This window comes from Meles meles, chromosome 13 (assembly GCF_922984935.1).
Source record: "Meles meles chromosome 13, mMelMel3.1 paternal haplotype, whole genome shotgun sequence".
Taxonomy (NCBI): domain Eukaryota; kingdom Metazoa; phylum Chordata; class Mammalia; order Carnivora; family Mustelidae; genus Meles; species Meles meles.
In genome coordinates this window covers 6,499,228-6,515,959 of record NC_060078.1, presented here as the reverse complement: position 1 = coordinate 6,515,959, position 16,732 = coordinate 6,499,228, and the positions used below count along the sequence as shown (strand labels likewise).

General features: G+C 51.1%; 1 protein-coding gene across 1 annotated transcript in view; it reads left to right on the top strand.

The window, feature by feature from the left end:
• The window catches only part of NID1 (nidogen 1), an 87,264-nt gene extending 75,723 nt beyond the window's left edge, over positions 1-11,541 (top strand). Inside the window, exons 15-20 of the mRNA XM_046027260.1 lie at positions 1,716-1,842; positions 5,329-5,500; positions 6,390-6,547; positions 7,665-7,788; positions 8,455-8,567; positions 9,505-11,541. Of these exons, the coding sequence (XP_045883216.1) occupies positions 1,716-1,842; positions 5,329-5,500; positions 6,390-6,547; positions 7,665-7,788; positions 8,455-8,567; positions 9,505-9,626 (816 nt within the window). The 3' untranslated portion in view covers positions 9,627-11,541. The remainder of the gene's footprint in view (positions 1-1,715; positions 1,843-5,328; positions 5,501-6,389; positions 6,548-7,664; positions 7,789-8,454; positions 8,568-9,504) is intronic.
• The last annotated feature ends 5,191 nt before the right edge of the window (positions 11,542-16,732 follow it).

Genomic DNA, 16,732 nt, shown 5'->3' with positions numbered 1-16,732 from the left:
CCGTTTCGCTAATGAGGGATAGTCTCATCTTCTCATGCACTTATGGACCATTCACGTATCTTCTTTGGAAAAATGTCTACTCATATCCTTTGCCCATTTTGTAGTTGGCTGGCTTGTTGTTATGGAGTGGTAGGATTTCTTTATATATTCACCTTGCATTTCTGTAGATATTTTAGAGTAAGCTTGTTCATAACAAAGGGTGAAAAAAAGCCTGCTGGGATTTTGATCTCGATGGCACTGAATCTCTAAATCTGTTTAGGAAAAAAATGATATCTTAGCAATATTAAACCTTACAATCCATTAGACTAATTTATCTCTTCATTTATTCGAGTCTCCTTATTTTCAGTCTGTGGTGTTTTATAATATTCAGCATAGAATTTTACATATTCAAAAATATTTGTTCTTAAATCCTTTGGTGCCTTTTTTGGTGCTATTATAAACATTACTTACTTTTTGCTACTATGTAGAAATACCATTTAATATTGACCTTGTGCCCTGCAACCTTGGACTGAATTCAACTGGTAGTTACAATAGTTTGATAGATTCCCCAGGATTTTCTACATAAACCATCAAATTATCTTAGAGTGGTCTCACCTCTTCCTTTCCAATATTTCTGTCTTTTTAAAAAGATTTTATTTATTTATTTCAGAGACAGAGAGTGTGTATGCACATGTACACAAAAGAGAGAGAGAGAGAGAGAGTGCATGAGCAGGGGAGGGGGGCACAGGGGGAAGCAGACTCCCCTATAAGCAGGGAACCCACCTCGGGGCTCAATTCAAGGACCTGGAGATCATGACCTGACCCGAAGGTGAACACTTCACCAACTGAGCCACCCAGGTGCCCTATTTGTGTCTTTTTTTAAAATGATCTTTAGGTAGGTAAAAATTTCTTAGATGATATATAAAAAGCATTAGTCATAAGAGAAACAATAATAAATCTAAATAAATATTTTAAACTTTTGTTTTTGAAGAATGCCATTAAGAAAATGAAAATAAAACAAAAACAAACAAGAAAGTGAGAAAACAAACTACATGAGTGGAAATATATATACATCTACACACACACACACATATATGTATAATGCAAGAGATTTTCATCCGAACTACATACAGAACTCCTACACCTCAATAATAAACATTTTTCAGTAGACTAAAGACTTGAAGACACTTCATTAAAAAAGGTGTCCATGGGGCACCTGGGTGGCTCAGTCAGTTGGGTGTCTGCCTTCAGCTCAGGTCATGATCCCAGGGTCCTGGGATCAAGCCCCACGTTGGGCTCCCTGCTCAGTGGAGAGACTGCTTTTCCCCCTCCTGCTGCCCCTCCTCCTTCTTGTGCTCACTCTCTCCCTCCCTGTCTCTCTCTCACTGTCTGTCAAATAAATAAATAAAATCTTAAAAAAAAAAAAAAAAGGCGCCTGGGTGGCTCACTGTGTTAAAGCCTCTGCCTTCGGCTCAGGTCATGATCTCAGGGTCCTGGGATCAAGCCCCACATTGTGCTCTCTCCTCAGCAGGGAGCCTGCTTCCTCCTCTCTCTCTGCCTGCTTCTGTGCCTATTTGTGATCTCTGTCTGTCAAATAAATAAATAAAATATTTTTAAAAAAAAAAGCTTATAAAAAAAAGTTGTCCAGATGCCTGTAAGTGCATGAAAGATTCCCACCGTCGTTGGTGACTCAGGTGCTAGTGAGTGGGCCATTCTTACACTGTCTGTACTTCCAGGATAAAGTCATCATTGGACTGGCCTTCGACTGTGTGGACCAGATGGTTTACTGGACCGACATCAGTGAGCCTTCCATCGGGAGAGCCAGTCTGCATGGTGGAGAGCCAACCACCATCATTCGACAAGGTGGGCAAGCAAACACCACTCTCCCTTCTTGGTTTGGCTTCTGGCAGCCCAAGTGACTCTTGGGGAAGAGCAGAGGGGTGGAGTGTGTGGTTGCATACAGGATATAGTGGTTTGAGTGGGGCTGGGTTCTCGGCCTCAACACCACCCTTTCCAGCCTCTGCTAAAAAGTCCTCATGGACTCATCATGAAATCGTGAGCACCTTAGCTAGGATTTGTTGCTAGCCCAAGAAGAATAAAATTAAAACTGGCTGTTGAGCCTAGAATTGATTCTCAGAATGTCTGCCTCATGGTATATGCTCCATTAGGCAGCTGCGTCATGAAGCTGGGAGGATTACAAGCATATTGGGAAACATTATCCCTGATAGTTGTCTCTTCCCAAGACAGTTTTCAAGTCAAAAGTTATCACTTAACCCTGTGACATCACAGTGGGGGGGGCCTTTTCTCCCTTACCCTCATGGCGCTCGCTCAGACTGCCTGTGACGGAGTACAGCAGAGCAGGCTGAGCTTTCCTAGGTATCCTTCCAGTTTTAGTTGCATCACTGATAACACAGCGCATAACACTTCTGCACAGCCCACTCCTCGACATTTACCCTCGATTCCTTAACTTATAGAGGTCGATTTAAGTCAAGGACTCTGTGCGTTGTTGTAATGTCTACTTGCAACAAGTCATGACTATTTTATGCGGATATGTTTTATCAAGATTATAAAGACCCAAGGACCTGCATAAATTCCCCTTTACTGAAAAGGTCAAATGTTACATACTGCTAAGTCAGTAACTCGTCTGCGGACTTGCAGGTATTTTCAATCGAAAGACGCTGTCGTGCCAGTGATAGGTCTTGTCTAACGTCATCTTGCTTCCTCTGCAGAAGACTCAGATCAAAGATGCACCTTCAAAATGTTTGAGCCTCATTTCGACTTAGGGCTGAATGTTGCTTTCCCAATTTCCAATTTAATATTCCGTAAAAATTGATATTCTGAGCGTCCCTCTGTCTGTGGAACAGCCTGTGTGGCAGTTTCTTTTGTTTTGTTCTGTTTTGGTTTTTTCCTTCCTTGGCTCCTTCACAAAAGCTGATGCGGCAGGAGCAGGAATCAAGCTGAGGTTGAGTCATACATGTCTAGCTTCGGACATCGAGCCCGCATCCTTTTCCAGAAGTCAAGGTGCCGCTTAAATAATGTCTGCCAGTTTTCATGGTTTGGCTTAATGAGCAGAATTTTGAAAATGCCCTTTTGTGTCTTCTCTCTCTCTCTGTTAAAAATGTTGCTTTATCTTTGGTTTGACTTGCGAACCCAGTGGAAGAGATAGGTCATCACTGCTATTTCCTGTTGCTTCTGGAACTGATAATCATCCAAGAAAGCTTTAAACTCAGTAAGAAACATTCCAGGCAGAAGTCCACTGGGAAAATAAAGAATGAAACTAGAATGTGACCTTTGTAGAGGAAAGATCACTGGGGATAAATTTTCTTTTTTAAAAAGAGAGAAAGAAATTTCCATGTCAGTCTTCGTCATGGTACAGGTTGGTGCCTCGCTAGTGCGTGAAGGTGGAGTGAGGAGCTCTTCTTTATTTCATGCTGCCCGAATGCTAAACATCTCTCTCCTCCCTTGAGTTAAACTAACCAAATATCTCGTAATCTGTTCCCTCTTGATGTAAGCAGTACGGAAAATACTGCCTTGCTGTCTTGCCTTCTTGCCCTGGCTGCACAGTAAAGGGTGAGGTTTTCCAGACCCTTCTTTGGCATGATCGTTCAAAAAGAAGTATTTTCGTGGGGGCATCTGGGTGGCTCAGTTGGTTAAATGACGGTCTTTGGCTCGGGCCTGGGTCCCAGGGTCCTGCGATCGAGCCCCATGTCAGGCTCCCTGCTCAGCGGGGAGTCTGCTTCTCCCTCTCCTGCTCCCCCTCTTGTGTTCTGTCTCTCACTGTATCTCTCTGTCAAATAAACAAATAAAATATAAAAAAGAAGAAGTATCTTCCTGGTTGGAGGAGGAAGTTTGATTGCTCTTGGGTTCGAAGTCGGGACCAGAGCGGTTCATAAGGAGACAAAACGACACAGGGTTTCTGGGTGCCCCTGGCTGTCTTGTGAAATAGCGCCGTTGAACAGCCTCCCCCGACTCTTCTGTGTCTGAGTGCACCAGCGTCACTGGCGAGGATGTGCTCATCCCAGACACACCCCGGAATGGTTTATTCTGGTTTTTGTCTGAAATACACAAGAGGTCTGCAGAGGTCAGACTCGCTGCCCCTTCTCCCCTAGGGATGTGGGAAATATTGTAATACCTCACAGATCTCTACTTTGGGTTTGAATAATAAAAACCTTGTTCAAGGGCTGTTTCTCATTCTTAATAAACTTGCCCTGGCAGGGGTCTTTTCCGGGGGGTGGGACTCTGGTGTATCCAACATCCGCAGTCAAGGTCATGTTAGGAGCCGGGGGAAGGCTGCTGTGAGAGAGCTGAGGGTCTGAGCCGCTCACACATTGATGAAGGAACACATGGTTCCTCAGATGCTGGGGGAAGATTTCCTCCAACCCGGAGTCCGTGGGTTAGGGTAACTTCATCCTTGACCTCTTCCTCTTGTTGGCTTCCAGCCATACTGAGTGACCTTTAGCTCTCGAATCAGTAAGAGGACAGAATCCTAAGTGACAGTAAGAGGACAGCATCCGAAGTGACAAGTGAAACCCTGGTGGGGATCTCATGTTTAATTCGCGTTTATACGTCGTCAGGGAATCAGTGCAGCCTGGAACTTGTGGTGAGGTTAGACGGGCACCGAGGGCTCGTACTGCAGCCGGCTTGTCGTGTGGCAACCCTGGCTGGAAAATCAGTCACGGACAAGCTAGTAAGGACTCTGGGCGTGTTACTTGCAGAAAAGAAATAACAGCTATGACTTCTTGCTATTACTTCCCTGAGGTGACCTTTTTCCCCCAATAACTAATGACTAAGGCAAATCTATTTTGTTCCATCTCTGGCAGTTCTCCCGTCCCCACGGACTCCAGCATCCACAATTACATACAGTCCACTTCAAGCCGTGTCCGGTCTTCCTTTATACTCATGTGCTGGTCCCTCTGTCTGGCAGCCCTCATCTAGGATCTTTGCCTGGCAGACTCCTACTGGTCCTTTGGGAGCCAGCGTCACGTGTCACCTCCCCTAGAAATCCTTCCTGGGTCTCCCCAGGCTGAGTCCGGTGTCTGCCTCCATGTTCCTGTAGAACCAGAACTCCGAGAGCTTGCAAGCTCCCGGAAGCCAGGGCCACAGCTGAGGTATGATCGTGGGCTTAGTTCCCAACATGGTTCCCAGGGTAGATGTCTGCCAAGTCAATGAGCGACATTTTTTAATTCATCACTTTGAATGTTGGTTAACTTACCACAACGAGCATTCCACATTCCCTTTTGTTTTCCCAAAGTCCAAGGATTGAACACCGCGTGAAGTAACACCGAGTAATCAGAAAAACCGAATCTCACCTGCTGAAAAAAACCAGCAGTGTCCTATGTTTGGTTCTAGATCTTGGAAGTCCAGAAGGCATCGCCCTTGACCATCTCGGCCGCAACATTTTCTGGACAGATTCTCACTTGGACAGAATAGAAGTTGCAAGGCTGGATGGCACCCAGCGCCGGGTGCTGTTTGACACCGACCTGGTGAATCCCAGAGGCATCGTGACCGACTCCGTGCAGGGGTAACGTGGTGTCAATCTGGGCGCATGTCTAGTCTGTTTGCTGCTGCCCTTTAATATAGTCTCAAGCATCAGCCTCGAACTCTGGCACTGCTCTCCTGAAATGAAGGCCTCAGAGGACAAACAAGTCCCAGTGGGCGGCTTCGAGATATGCATGGGGAAATGCCAGGACATTGATCCCAATTCCCGTGACTATGGACCTGATCCCATGCTCCACCTCTAAGTCTTTTAGGAAGGGGCTCCGTAAGTCAGCGGCTCAGAAGTTGGTTATTTCCCTTTGAGTTGAATGTGGATCAGTACCCGAGTTGTACCAACCCCGGAAGGGTATCAAGCAGCATAGATATCCCTGGGGCTCAGGCCAACACACCATGGACCCCCAGAAGATCCCTTCCCGGGTTTTGTCATCCCATCGATGCTTTCTCTCTTGCTCCCTACAGCAGCTCTGAATCTTACACACCAGGCCCTCCGTGCCTTCACACTTTGATCCCTTCCCTGCGAGGCCACATCCCTAGTTCTGTGGCCCCGTGGCCACCTCTCTAGTGGCCGGTGCTGTGCCACCCTGTGTAGGGACAGCAGACAGGAATTCCCACATGTTTGTCTCGGTGGTGGTGTTCTGTTTTGGGCTCTATTTTTGAACTGCTTTAACCAGACTGACACGAGATGGAACATGTCGGTTATGTTGAAGGGAAGAGTCCAGAGTATCCAAGTCCAAACAAAGAGCCAAATCCAAGTCTCTTTGCAAAGGACCTGTCTTACCGCCTCCAGAACATTTTCGCCATCCCGTGTTTGAACGTCTGCTAATGTCTTCATTGTGGTTTCTTTTAAACCTGCTTCCATAAACGTCTCACCGTCATTACTCCCCTGCCTCTTTCCCTTCCTTTTCCTCTTCTAGGAATCTTTACTGGACAGACTGGAACAGAGATAGCCCCAAAATTGAAACTTCGTACATGGACGGCACGAACCGGAGGGTTCTCGTGCAGGAGGACCTGGGCTTGCCCAACGGGCTGACGTTCGACGCCTACTCGTCTCAGCTCTGCTGGGTGGATGCAGGTGACCAAAAGCCCCAGGCCTGACTCCTGGGATTGGAACCATGCTTTTTTTTTTTTCTTTAAACATTTATTCTTACCCACTGTGGGCTAGTATCGTAACGGGGAAGACAGTGTGAGCGAGCTCTTTGACTCCCCACACCGGGAATTGCTCCCCATCTTTGCTCTGCCACGTATTGTTTCTCTAGGCTCGACGCTCAGTCTCGGGCGGGTTCTCAGTCTTCTCCGGCCAGGGTTAGCACCTCCAGCCCGCAGGCCGGGTCCAGCCCGCCACCTGCTTTGGTACCACCCGGGTCTTATAAATGGTTTTTACATTTTTCAGTGTTACAATGTTACATTTTAAGACGTTACGTAAGTTACATAAGTGCCTCCACCGTGTCCTCAATTTTGCCTCTTGGCCCACAAAACCTCACTTAATTACCATCTGGCCCTTGGAGAAAAAGTGTGCTGATTCTGGAGCCTGTCCTCACCCTAATGTCATCTATTACGCAATTCATGACTCACATTCCTCTCGCTCGCATCTGTCCCCCGGCGCTCAGGCAGGACTTGGAGCCAAGGAAGAGGAAAGCGTACGGTCCTGCTGGTGCCCCGGCCCTGGGGTGTCCCTCAGGCAAGGGATGTGGGCGGGTGCTCCATAGGGGCGCAAGATCAGCCGTCCCCCGCATGTCTGTGGAGCTCCTGCGCTCTTCGCAGCACTGTCAGCTGCCATGGGGTGGGGGGCTGCGAGGAGGGCATCTTGTGTCCGCTGCAGGGGCTCTGAGGGCGAGGAGGGAGGGCCTGGGAGGCTCCAGGGGGCAGGGACTTGAGCGAGAGCTGGGGGTGTCATCAGTCCTACTCTGTCCCCAGGCACTCCGGGAGTGGGTGCGAGCAAGGAAAGGCCCCTCAGCTCCAGCCCACGTCAGAATCAGGTCTGGGTGACTGCCCCCCTCCTCCCCCCGTAGAGGTGGGGATTGACCGGGGCAGAGAGAAAGCTTTCCAGTGTCGAAGAGCAGGTCACATGTGTTCTCCAGGATCTGTTATCGTCGTGCTGACTCCTCTCCCCCTTGCCCTCCTTACTCATCTTGACACAAAGGGGCTGTTTCTCGTGTACACAATGAACCCCTTGTTTTCGCTCCGCACAGGCACCAGTCGGATGGAGTGTCTGAAGCCCGGCCATTCGGGCCGACGCAAGGTTCTCGAAGGGCTCCAGTACCCTTTCGCGGTCACCAGCTATGGGAAGCATCTGTATTACACGGACTGGAAGACGTATGTCAGCGGGGGCCAGGGAGCCTGTCCTGCCACCCTGTCTCTGGGAGGCCAAGCCCTTCCTGGGGACCTCTTAGCATGACCTTCTAGCGTCCAGAGATGCCCGCCCTCTGCCTCGCCCTTCCAGCTGTCAGGAGAGGAGGGTGAAGGAGTTCGGGGGCTGAGGGCGCCTTGGGGCAGGAGGTGCCGTTTATTGTCTGTTTGCTCCTGGATGGGGACCTCCTCGGGCTTCTGGAGCGTGTCTGTTCTGTCCTTGCGAGCTGTCCGGGGTTCCCCGGCAGGTGGGCTCCATGCCCCCCTGTGCCCCTACTTCCTTTCGCTTCTTAGGCTGCAGTGTTCCCACGGCCCCTGCGCCCAGCCCTTCCTGCACAGAGGAGGGGTCAGACCACGCCAGCGGCTGCGGCCAGGGCCATCTGGAGAGAAAGCCATTTCCCCAGCTTGGAATTTGGAGCTGAGGGGAGAGCTTTGCTAACCTTTGTCCCTTTTTAAGCAGCCAGAGAGATGCAGGCTTGTCCCTCCGCAAGAGGAGGGAGGGAGGGAGGGATGGCTGGGAGGAACTCAGGCCAGCGTGTCCCGTGTGGCCTCCAGTTTGTCCCCAAACCACAGAAGACAGAAGGTTCGAGCCAGCAGATGTACCTTTACCTTCCGCCTTTTGGTGTTCCGCAGGAATTCCGTGGTCACCGTAGATCTCGCGATTTCCAAAGAGACCGATACCTTCCAGCCCCTCAAGCAGACCCGGCTCTATGGAGTCACCACGGCCCTGTCCCAGTGTCCTCAAGGTAACCCACGCGGGCCCTTCCTTCCTGTTCAGGCGCTGGGAGGGCCCTGGGCCTGCAAGCCCATCGCCCCAGCCACTACCTCTCTGGCCCCTCACAGCCCTGACCACGGGGGAGGGGAGTCCCGGTCCCTTCCATCACGAGTCTTCATTATTCAGTGGCTGAGCCATGTGGAAAATGCTAGGGGATGAGGCAGGTGGACCGGGGGAGGGAAAGCGCGCATCTCGGGCTGGTCTAAAAGTAAGTGGTCTTCGGGTTCCAAACAGGAACATCCGTGTTACCATCTCTCCTGCTTTAAAAGTCTGTCCGCGTGGCCCCCCAGCCACGGTACTCATTGCTGCTCCTAACAACCCCGAACACGCCCGGGAGCTTCGCGCCAGAGCCGGGTGCCTCATACACGGCAGCCCTGCATGCCCAGGCCGGGCACTCCTTCGTTCCCTTGTCCTCATAGCAGCCCTGTGAGGCGGGCGCCGGGCTTGTGCCCATTTCATGCACAAGGAAAGCCGAAGCCACGGGCCAGAGGCACGCGGCTCACAGAGGCACAACGGGGGCTGAGCTGGGCAGCCCCGCTCCAGAACCTGCTTTCCCCGAGCTCGTCCTCGTCGGCTTCCCACCGCTGCACCCCTCCACCCCAGCCCGGTGCAAAGCCGAGGGGACAAGAGAGACACGGCGCACTTTGTGCCTGGAAGTCCCAGCTCTGCGTTACAATCTGAACCGGAGAAGCCTTCCCGGGCCCCGTTCAGCAGCTCCGGTGGTAAATCTGCACGGTCCCCGGCTCAGGACCCGAGAAATGATAGTCTTGCCCACCTGGCAAATCCTAGCGAGGAAGGGTCCCTATTCCTGCAGCAGCCACATGCTCGGCCCCCTGGAAACCAAAAAGGGGGCTCATAGGGAAGCTGCTCTCTCAGGGGGCAGTTGAGCTGATTTCTGCCTTTTCCAGGTCACAACTACTGCTCAGTGAACAATGGTGGCTGCACCCACCTCTGCTTGGCCACCCCCGGAAGCAGGACCTGCCGTTGCCCCGACAACACGCTGGGGGTCGACTGTATCGAGCGGAAATGAAGACAAGAGTGCCTCATTCCCTCTGGACGTATTCAGCAACACCCTGCTTGAAAGGGTCCAGACTGAAAACTGGCTGAGCTGGTGGCCACCACGCCCAGGTCCTACCCAGCCTGAGCCCCAACAGTGTTCCCCTCAGTGTCCCCCTAAACATATGCCCTGGGCTTCCGGAATGGGAAAGCCTCTTCCCCTGCACACAGACAGAAAACCCTCCCAAGGGAGAACTATATGCCCGTCCCAGTGCTCTGGAGCCTTTCCCCAACTTAGCACCCCAGTGGTGAGTGGAGCCTCCCCAGGCGTGAATGGCCCTCTCCGTGGCCTTATGAGCTCAGCCTCACTCTGACACACCTGCCATCCTGTTATCTCTCTGACACACCAGCCAGGGCCACCCAGGCGAGGCTGTGGAAGAAGGAGGGAGTTAACCCTCCCCCTCTCTGCTCTTGGTGCTCTGATTTCCCTCCCCACACCCCTGGCTTTTCCCTGAGTTCTGTACCACCTGCCTCCTGCCCAAGGCCTCCATCACAGTGAGCAAAACTTGCCCCTCGTTCAAAAACCCCCTGTCTTAGGGCTGCATGGACACTTGTGGGCCATGAGGAGCAGCCCCTCCCAGATAAGTGACAGGCATTTCAGCAGTAGCCTCTGGTAAGCAAAGCCTTCAGTCAAAAGAGGATCTGGTGGTAGGAATTTCAAGGTGTAGAGTCAGGTGTTTGAGGGTAAGGATTGTTTGGAAGTGCTTACTTAAGTCACACCAACAGTGACCAACGTATTCCTCTTTGCACAAAGCACTTGGATCCCAGCATCTGGTCTCTTGAGTGGCCTGGCCCCACGGCTGGCACCGATGGCCCCCCTCCCTCACGTCAGGCATAGCTGGGGGGCTGGAACCAGTGATGACCTACCCCCAGACCTTCCCCACCCTTACCCCCTGGTGAGAGCTGACCTCCAGTCACCATGAGCTCACTTCTCCTTTGTCTCTCCCTCTGCTCATGGTCTTGCTGGCGGTCTTCTCATCGAAGAGGACCAGATCGTGTATTTACACCCCTGACCGAGACCCTTGATTGCTCACTGGTGTCATTAAAGGGATCACTGCCATCTGTCATGATGATGTGTTTTAAAACATCTCCAGGCCAGATAAGTAGCTAATGTTACCTTTTATCAGCTGTTTCCCAGAGTTGCAAAATAACAGGAATTTTCAATTGAAAGCTGGACATCAGGTGTCAGTCAGGAAAGATTAGGGTAAGGGAGTAGAGAAGGCACAGCGGAAAGGTCTCACAAAGAGATTGGTCAAGAGGAAAGGGTAGAAAGGGCTATTTCACAACAGCAATGAGAAAAGCTCCTTAATAATCCCAAAGAGAAAATGGTACCTTTTGCCAAAGAACACTAACACTTGAGGACATGGAAGAATTTGCTTGTTTTTCTCCTTGGGGCAGGGATCCTTCCCCTTATCTGCAAAGCTCAGTGAGCTCATTCCTCCCCATCCAACCCTCCTCCCCACATTGTCCTCATCGGCTTCAGCAACGCGGTGGCACCTGGATGGGGAAAGAGCGTTTCCCTGGATAATTGGAGTTTGTTGTGAGAGCCAAATATGTGCCCCCCAAGTCACATGATTTGGGGAATACATGGGTCTTTTATCCAGCCCAGCTCCCTGAATTAGTTTTGCTTTTTTTTATGTATTTATCATTCCATATCAAGCCCACTATATCAAATGTTTGTCATGATTTTGTATAGTTTTTATAACTTTTATTCATTTTACTAGATTCATTCTAAAAGTTTCAAATGATCAATTCTTAAACTGTGGAACCCACTGAAGGTGCTTATTAACTGTTCCCCCAGATTTATACAAGTATTGAATGATTCCTTAAGTTTACAGTTGTACAAATATCAGTGCAGAAAATTAAACAATTTTTTTTGTTAAAAAAAATCTTTATCTTGTTGGAATGAAAAGACTTACTGTTGGGTGATTTGTGATAAGAAGATAGCCGTTTAATAATCTGAATATAGCATTACCGTATGCAACAATTCCACTTCTAAGTCTACACCCGAGGGCATTGAAGTCAGGGGCTCAAACAGCTACTCGTCCACCAGCGTTCACGGCGGCCTTTTCTCATAACCGAAGGTAGAAACAGCCTAGGTGCCACTGATAAACAAAAGGATAAGTGTCGTACTCCTGTGATGGGACATTCGGCCATGAAAAGGAAGGAAGTCCCAGCGCGTTGCAGCATGGATGAAATCCAAAGTCGCTGTGCTGAGTGAGATGCGCCAGATGCCAGGAGCAACTATTACCTGATTCCGTATATGCGAGGTCCCTCGGTTAGCCAAGTTCACGGAAACCAAAGGTAGACTAGATGTCACCGGGGCTAGGGGCAGGAGAAGGGAGAGATATCACTTAATGGTTTCAGAGTTTTTATTTAGGGTCATTGGAAGAGTTTGGGATGTAAACGGTAATGATGGTTGCACAGCATTGTGGTACTCAATGCCATTGAAACGCACACTCAAAAATGGTTAAAATGGCAAATTTTATCATATATGTCACATATATAGACATATATGTCTATATGTGTATATATATTCTACCACAACTTTAGAAAATTAAGAAGTAATATACCAAGAACTGTGCACTTTAAATAAGTCAACTGTATGGCATGTGAGGTATACCTCAGTATAGTTCTTTTTTTTTTTTTAAATCACTGTGATTAAAAAAAGAAAAAGCTTGTGGCCGAAGATTGGCCAAGTGCTGATCGCGTGGTAGTTGGCTACATTCAAAAGATTCCAAGATTCTGGTCTGGGTACTTCTGTGAAAGGACTTTGCAGATAGAATTAAAGTTATTAGCGACCTAGAAACCGGGAGATTTTTTATCCTGCACAATGCAGGTGGGCCCTGACAGCCAGAAGAGGAAGGCAGAAGAATCAATTAAGGCAAAAACAAAGCAGGCAGGATAAGGCTGCAGGGTGGGAAGGAGCCACTGGCCATCGGGTGTCTTCAGAGAGGAGCAAGGCAGTTACGAGCCAAGGAGCAAGGTTACCTCCACTGGCTAGAACAAGTCCTGGCCGACAGTCAGCAAACAGACTTCAGTCCCACAACCACAAGGAACCAGGTCCTGCTACCACCTGAATGGGCCTGGGAGCGGGTTCTTCCCCAGAGCCTCCAGGAAGGGGCGCAGCCCTACAGACCTTGTGAGAGCCTCTGCAGAGGACCCGACTGAGCCACACTGCCCTGGGCTTCTGACTCCCCAGCTGGGAGATCGTCCGTGGTGGTGTTTTGAGGCACACACAACATGTGTGGTAACTGGTTACAGCAGCAGTAGGAACACCCGTTGCGTCTGGGTGTTGGTATATGGGATTATGACAGATCCTTTCCATTCGTTCACCTACTACTCCCCCCATCCTGATCTGAACCCCAAAAAGCCAAACCACTTAGAGAACATCTATGGCTCCCTTGCTCCCTGGCTTCCTAGCAGGCAAAGGAGGGAAAGAAGAGAGTGAGAGCAGGTCTCCACTCCCATCTCGGACTGGTGTCCCACATCCCCAGCCATAACTTTAACCCTCGCTCAAATTGTCCTCATGAGAGCACGTCTATCTTTGTTGAGACCCTCGCTGATACAGGAGTTTGTACCTCTGGTGATCTCTACCTTTGAGTATGTTTGTTTGTAGTATTGTTTAAAAAAAAAAAAAAAGGTAAAAGGCTACCTCGTAATCATCTCATATATACTTGTATCCGGTTAGGATATGTGTTACAGCATAACTGGTAGGTGTGGCTTGTACGGCTGTACACAAAGTGTACCCAAAAAGCCTTGTTTGTTCCATAGCTCATTTTGATTTGCAGACTCGGAGCCCTGCGTTGGCAGACAACTCACTCTAGGGGGATTCGAGTTCAATGCGGTCATTTCTTAGTCACTGTGGGTTCAAACTCAGTCATAGCCAGGAGTCCCGTTGAACCCCCTCCTTCCTCAGGGTTCTCCCCAGACCCCTATCTAGACTGTCTATTGCGGACCTGCCGCTTAGGACGCGCCCCGGCCAACCCGCCCCACCCCCAGTCTCAGGCTTCCACCTGAGACTTCCACCCCCGGTGTGGTGGCCGTGCTTGGCGGCTCATTTTACAGCGTCTCTCTGTGCGTCTTGGGGTGTTTGGTCCCGTGGTCCTCACGGGTCACTCTGCAGCCTCCTTACCCCGGCCCTTTGGCCGACGGGAGCTACGGTGTTTCCCTCACTGCTTGTGCAGAGGGGTAAGGTGCAGCCGTCCCTCCATGCCCCTAGGGGGACGGGGCAGTCAGTGGGCTGCCCCCTTCTTCCTTTCACCCCACCCTCTCCCTTGGCTCTGAGCCCCCCTGGGAGCTCCTCCGCCCATGGGCGTGGCCTTGCACTTCTCTTCCGGCTCACCCCTTGTTCCCCAGCACCCCAAGGACGTCCCTCCTGGGAACGCGTGGAGCCCTTGTGGCCAGTCTCTCAGGGCGGGATGGAGAGAGAAAGGACATCCCAGAGGACGATGCCTCAGATGATCAATTTACCTAACACGTACACATGCGTAATTCAAGAATCCGAAAAAGAAATAAAAGCATCACAGGGATGAGAAGTACCGTCAATAATGTGATAACTGCATTGATACACGGTGACGGCTGGCAGCTAGGCTCATCGTGGTGAGCATTTCGTGATGTATATGGTCGTCGAATCATTATGTTGTCTACCTGGAAATAATAAATAATAAGGGCATAACTGATCTAAAAAGGCTTCTTAGAGGGAACAGATGGTGGGTCTTGAAAGGCAGGCCACATAATTGCCATTGTTTCGGCCATAGTCCTAAAGTGAAGTGAATCTCACCTGTGACCTTGGCCATTTCACGTCAGTACTCACGGCAACTGGGGTTTCTTAACTGAGGAGCTGAAGTCTTGGGGGTCTGCCTAGTAATCCCAGCACAGCTTCTCCTGTTTCGTTCATCCACTCGTGGATTTAAAGACCCATGACCACGGGTGCCTGAGTGGCTCAGGTTTTGGCTGACTCTTGGCTTTGGCTCAGGTCCTGATCTCAGGGTCAGAGGAGGAATCGAGTCCCCCCTAAACCCCCACATTGGGGCTCCTTGCTCAGCATGGAGCCTGCCTGAGATTCTCTCCCTCTCCCTCCGCCCCTCCCCTGCTCACTCACACTCTCTCTAAAATAAATAAATCTTAAAAAAAAAAAAACAACCACCATGCATTGGTTCTCCTGACTCAAAAAACATAAACGGTAAATTTAGAATGTTTGACACGGAAAGAGGTGTGAAGCGGAGTCTCTGTTCCTGCCCCCTAGGGATGAGGGTGCGTGAACCGTCTGCACACATCAGTGCTGCGGACCAATGGGCAGGACCAATGGGCAATGGGCCGCAGGTGCTCCTGAAGAGCAGAAGAGCAGAAGGGGATGCTCCAGACTCTGGACTCAGTGCTCCTTTCAGACCTGACAAGCAGGCAGGGGCCGCTCCCTCATGTTAGCTCGGCAGACGCAGGGAAGGGGCTGGAGAGAGCCCCTTGACCTTCCCTACCCTGGTGCCTCCCGCCTGGGGGAGGGATGCATCAGACCTTGGGCCCTGCACCTGCCCCCATCCAGTCCAAACCGCCTGACAGGCCGCCCTGACCTTTCCGCCGGGCGCCTCACCCCACAGACCCTTCCTTGCCCTCCAGTCTGGGGGATGCATTCCAGGGTGGCCCCCGAAAGATTTCCAAGGACAGAAGCACATCCCATCACAACATTTTAGGGGAATGGGAATGACGCCGACTCACTAGGATTTCCCGGGAAGGGCTGGAATCACTCGCGTTGGGGTCCCGCCGGACACCTCTGTGTGGCGCTGCAACGGTTTGATTTCCTAAATGCCAGCACGGACCACACGCTGCAGCTTCCGTCCCTGCGGAACTAAGCAAACCTGTGACAAAGATGTTGCAAAGATAATGGATATGTTGGCAAGAAACGTGGTCTTGAAAAATTCCTTGAGTGGGAGCCGGAGCGAGCGGGCTCGGGGACCACCCGCCTGCAAGGAGGAGGCGCCGGGCCCTCCCCGCGCCGTCCCTGCCCCGCTGCGGCTCCGCAGTCCGCACTGGCCGGGGCTGCTCCGGGGTCAGGAGGTCCCGCCGCAGGCCAAGCACCTTACCGCGCGGAAGGACCGCAGCGGCCTTTGTCAAACCACAACAGCCAGAGTTGAGGGATGGAAGAGCCACGGGAGCTTCAAGAACAGGCTCTCCGGTTGGCTTCGCGGTGGCTTGAAGAGCTGGGACTCGATGCACCCCGGTGACAGCCTGAGAGATGGCCAAGCTCCCCCTCCCCGCCCCCCCCCCCGCCGGTCTTGTCACAGGCGATGCCACAGGAGACCACTAGAGGGCAGGGAAAGCCTCCCGGTGCCCGCTTGGCGGGGGCGGGGGAGGGGGAGGGGGGTGTTGGGGCGGGTGGTTAGGCTCCCAGCCCGAAGGCCCAGATAACTTCCCCAAAAGACTTTGCTTAGGCTTTCCCATCGTCCTGCTCTAGAACTTTCCTAATACTGGTTAGTTGCCTCACCTGCTACCAAAGGAAGTCGAAATGTCACAATTTCTCAGTGTCTTCAAGCCTTTTTTTTTTTTTTAAGATTTTATTTATTTACTTGACACAGAGAGAGAGGTCACAAGTAGGCAGAGAGGCAGGCAGAGAGAGGAGGAAGCAGGCTCCCTGCTGAGCAGAGAGCCCGATGTGGGGCTCGATCCCAGGACCCTGAGATCATGACCTGAGCCAAAGGCAGAGGCTTAACCCACTGAGCCACCCAGGCGCCCCAAGTCTTTTAATGGCAGATTCCCCCACAAAGCCCAGCGCGCTTCCTCCCAGGGTCCTGTCTTCCCCAGCCAACATTTGCAGACGGCCGTGGCAACCCTGCCACAGCAGCATGGTCCGTGTGGGGAGGACCACACAGAAGCATTCTAAGTGTGCTTGTGTGCACACGGACATGTATACTCACCCCTCTGGAGCCCAGGTTCCCAGTGCATCTAAGTGGAGGCTGCCACGGAATTCCAGAAAATGCGGGTGCTATGCCAGGGAGACCCAGTGAGCGTGTATCTAGTTGCTTAGGAGATATTAATGCCTGGTGGTGCAAGACGATCGGCTCAAATATTAAGTAAGGACCCTCC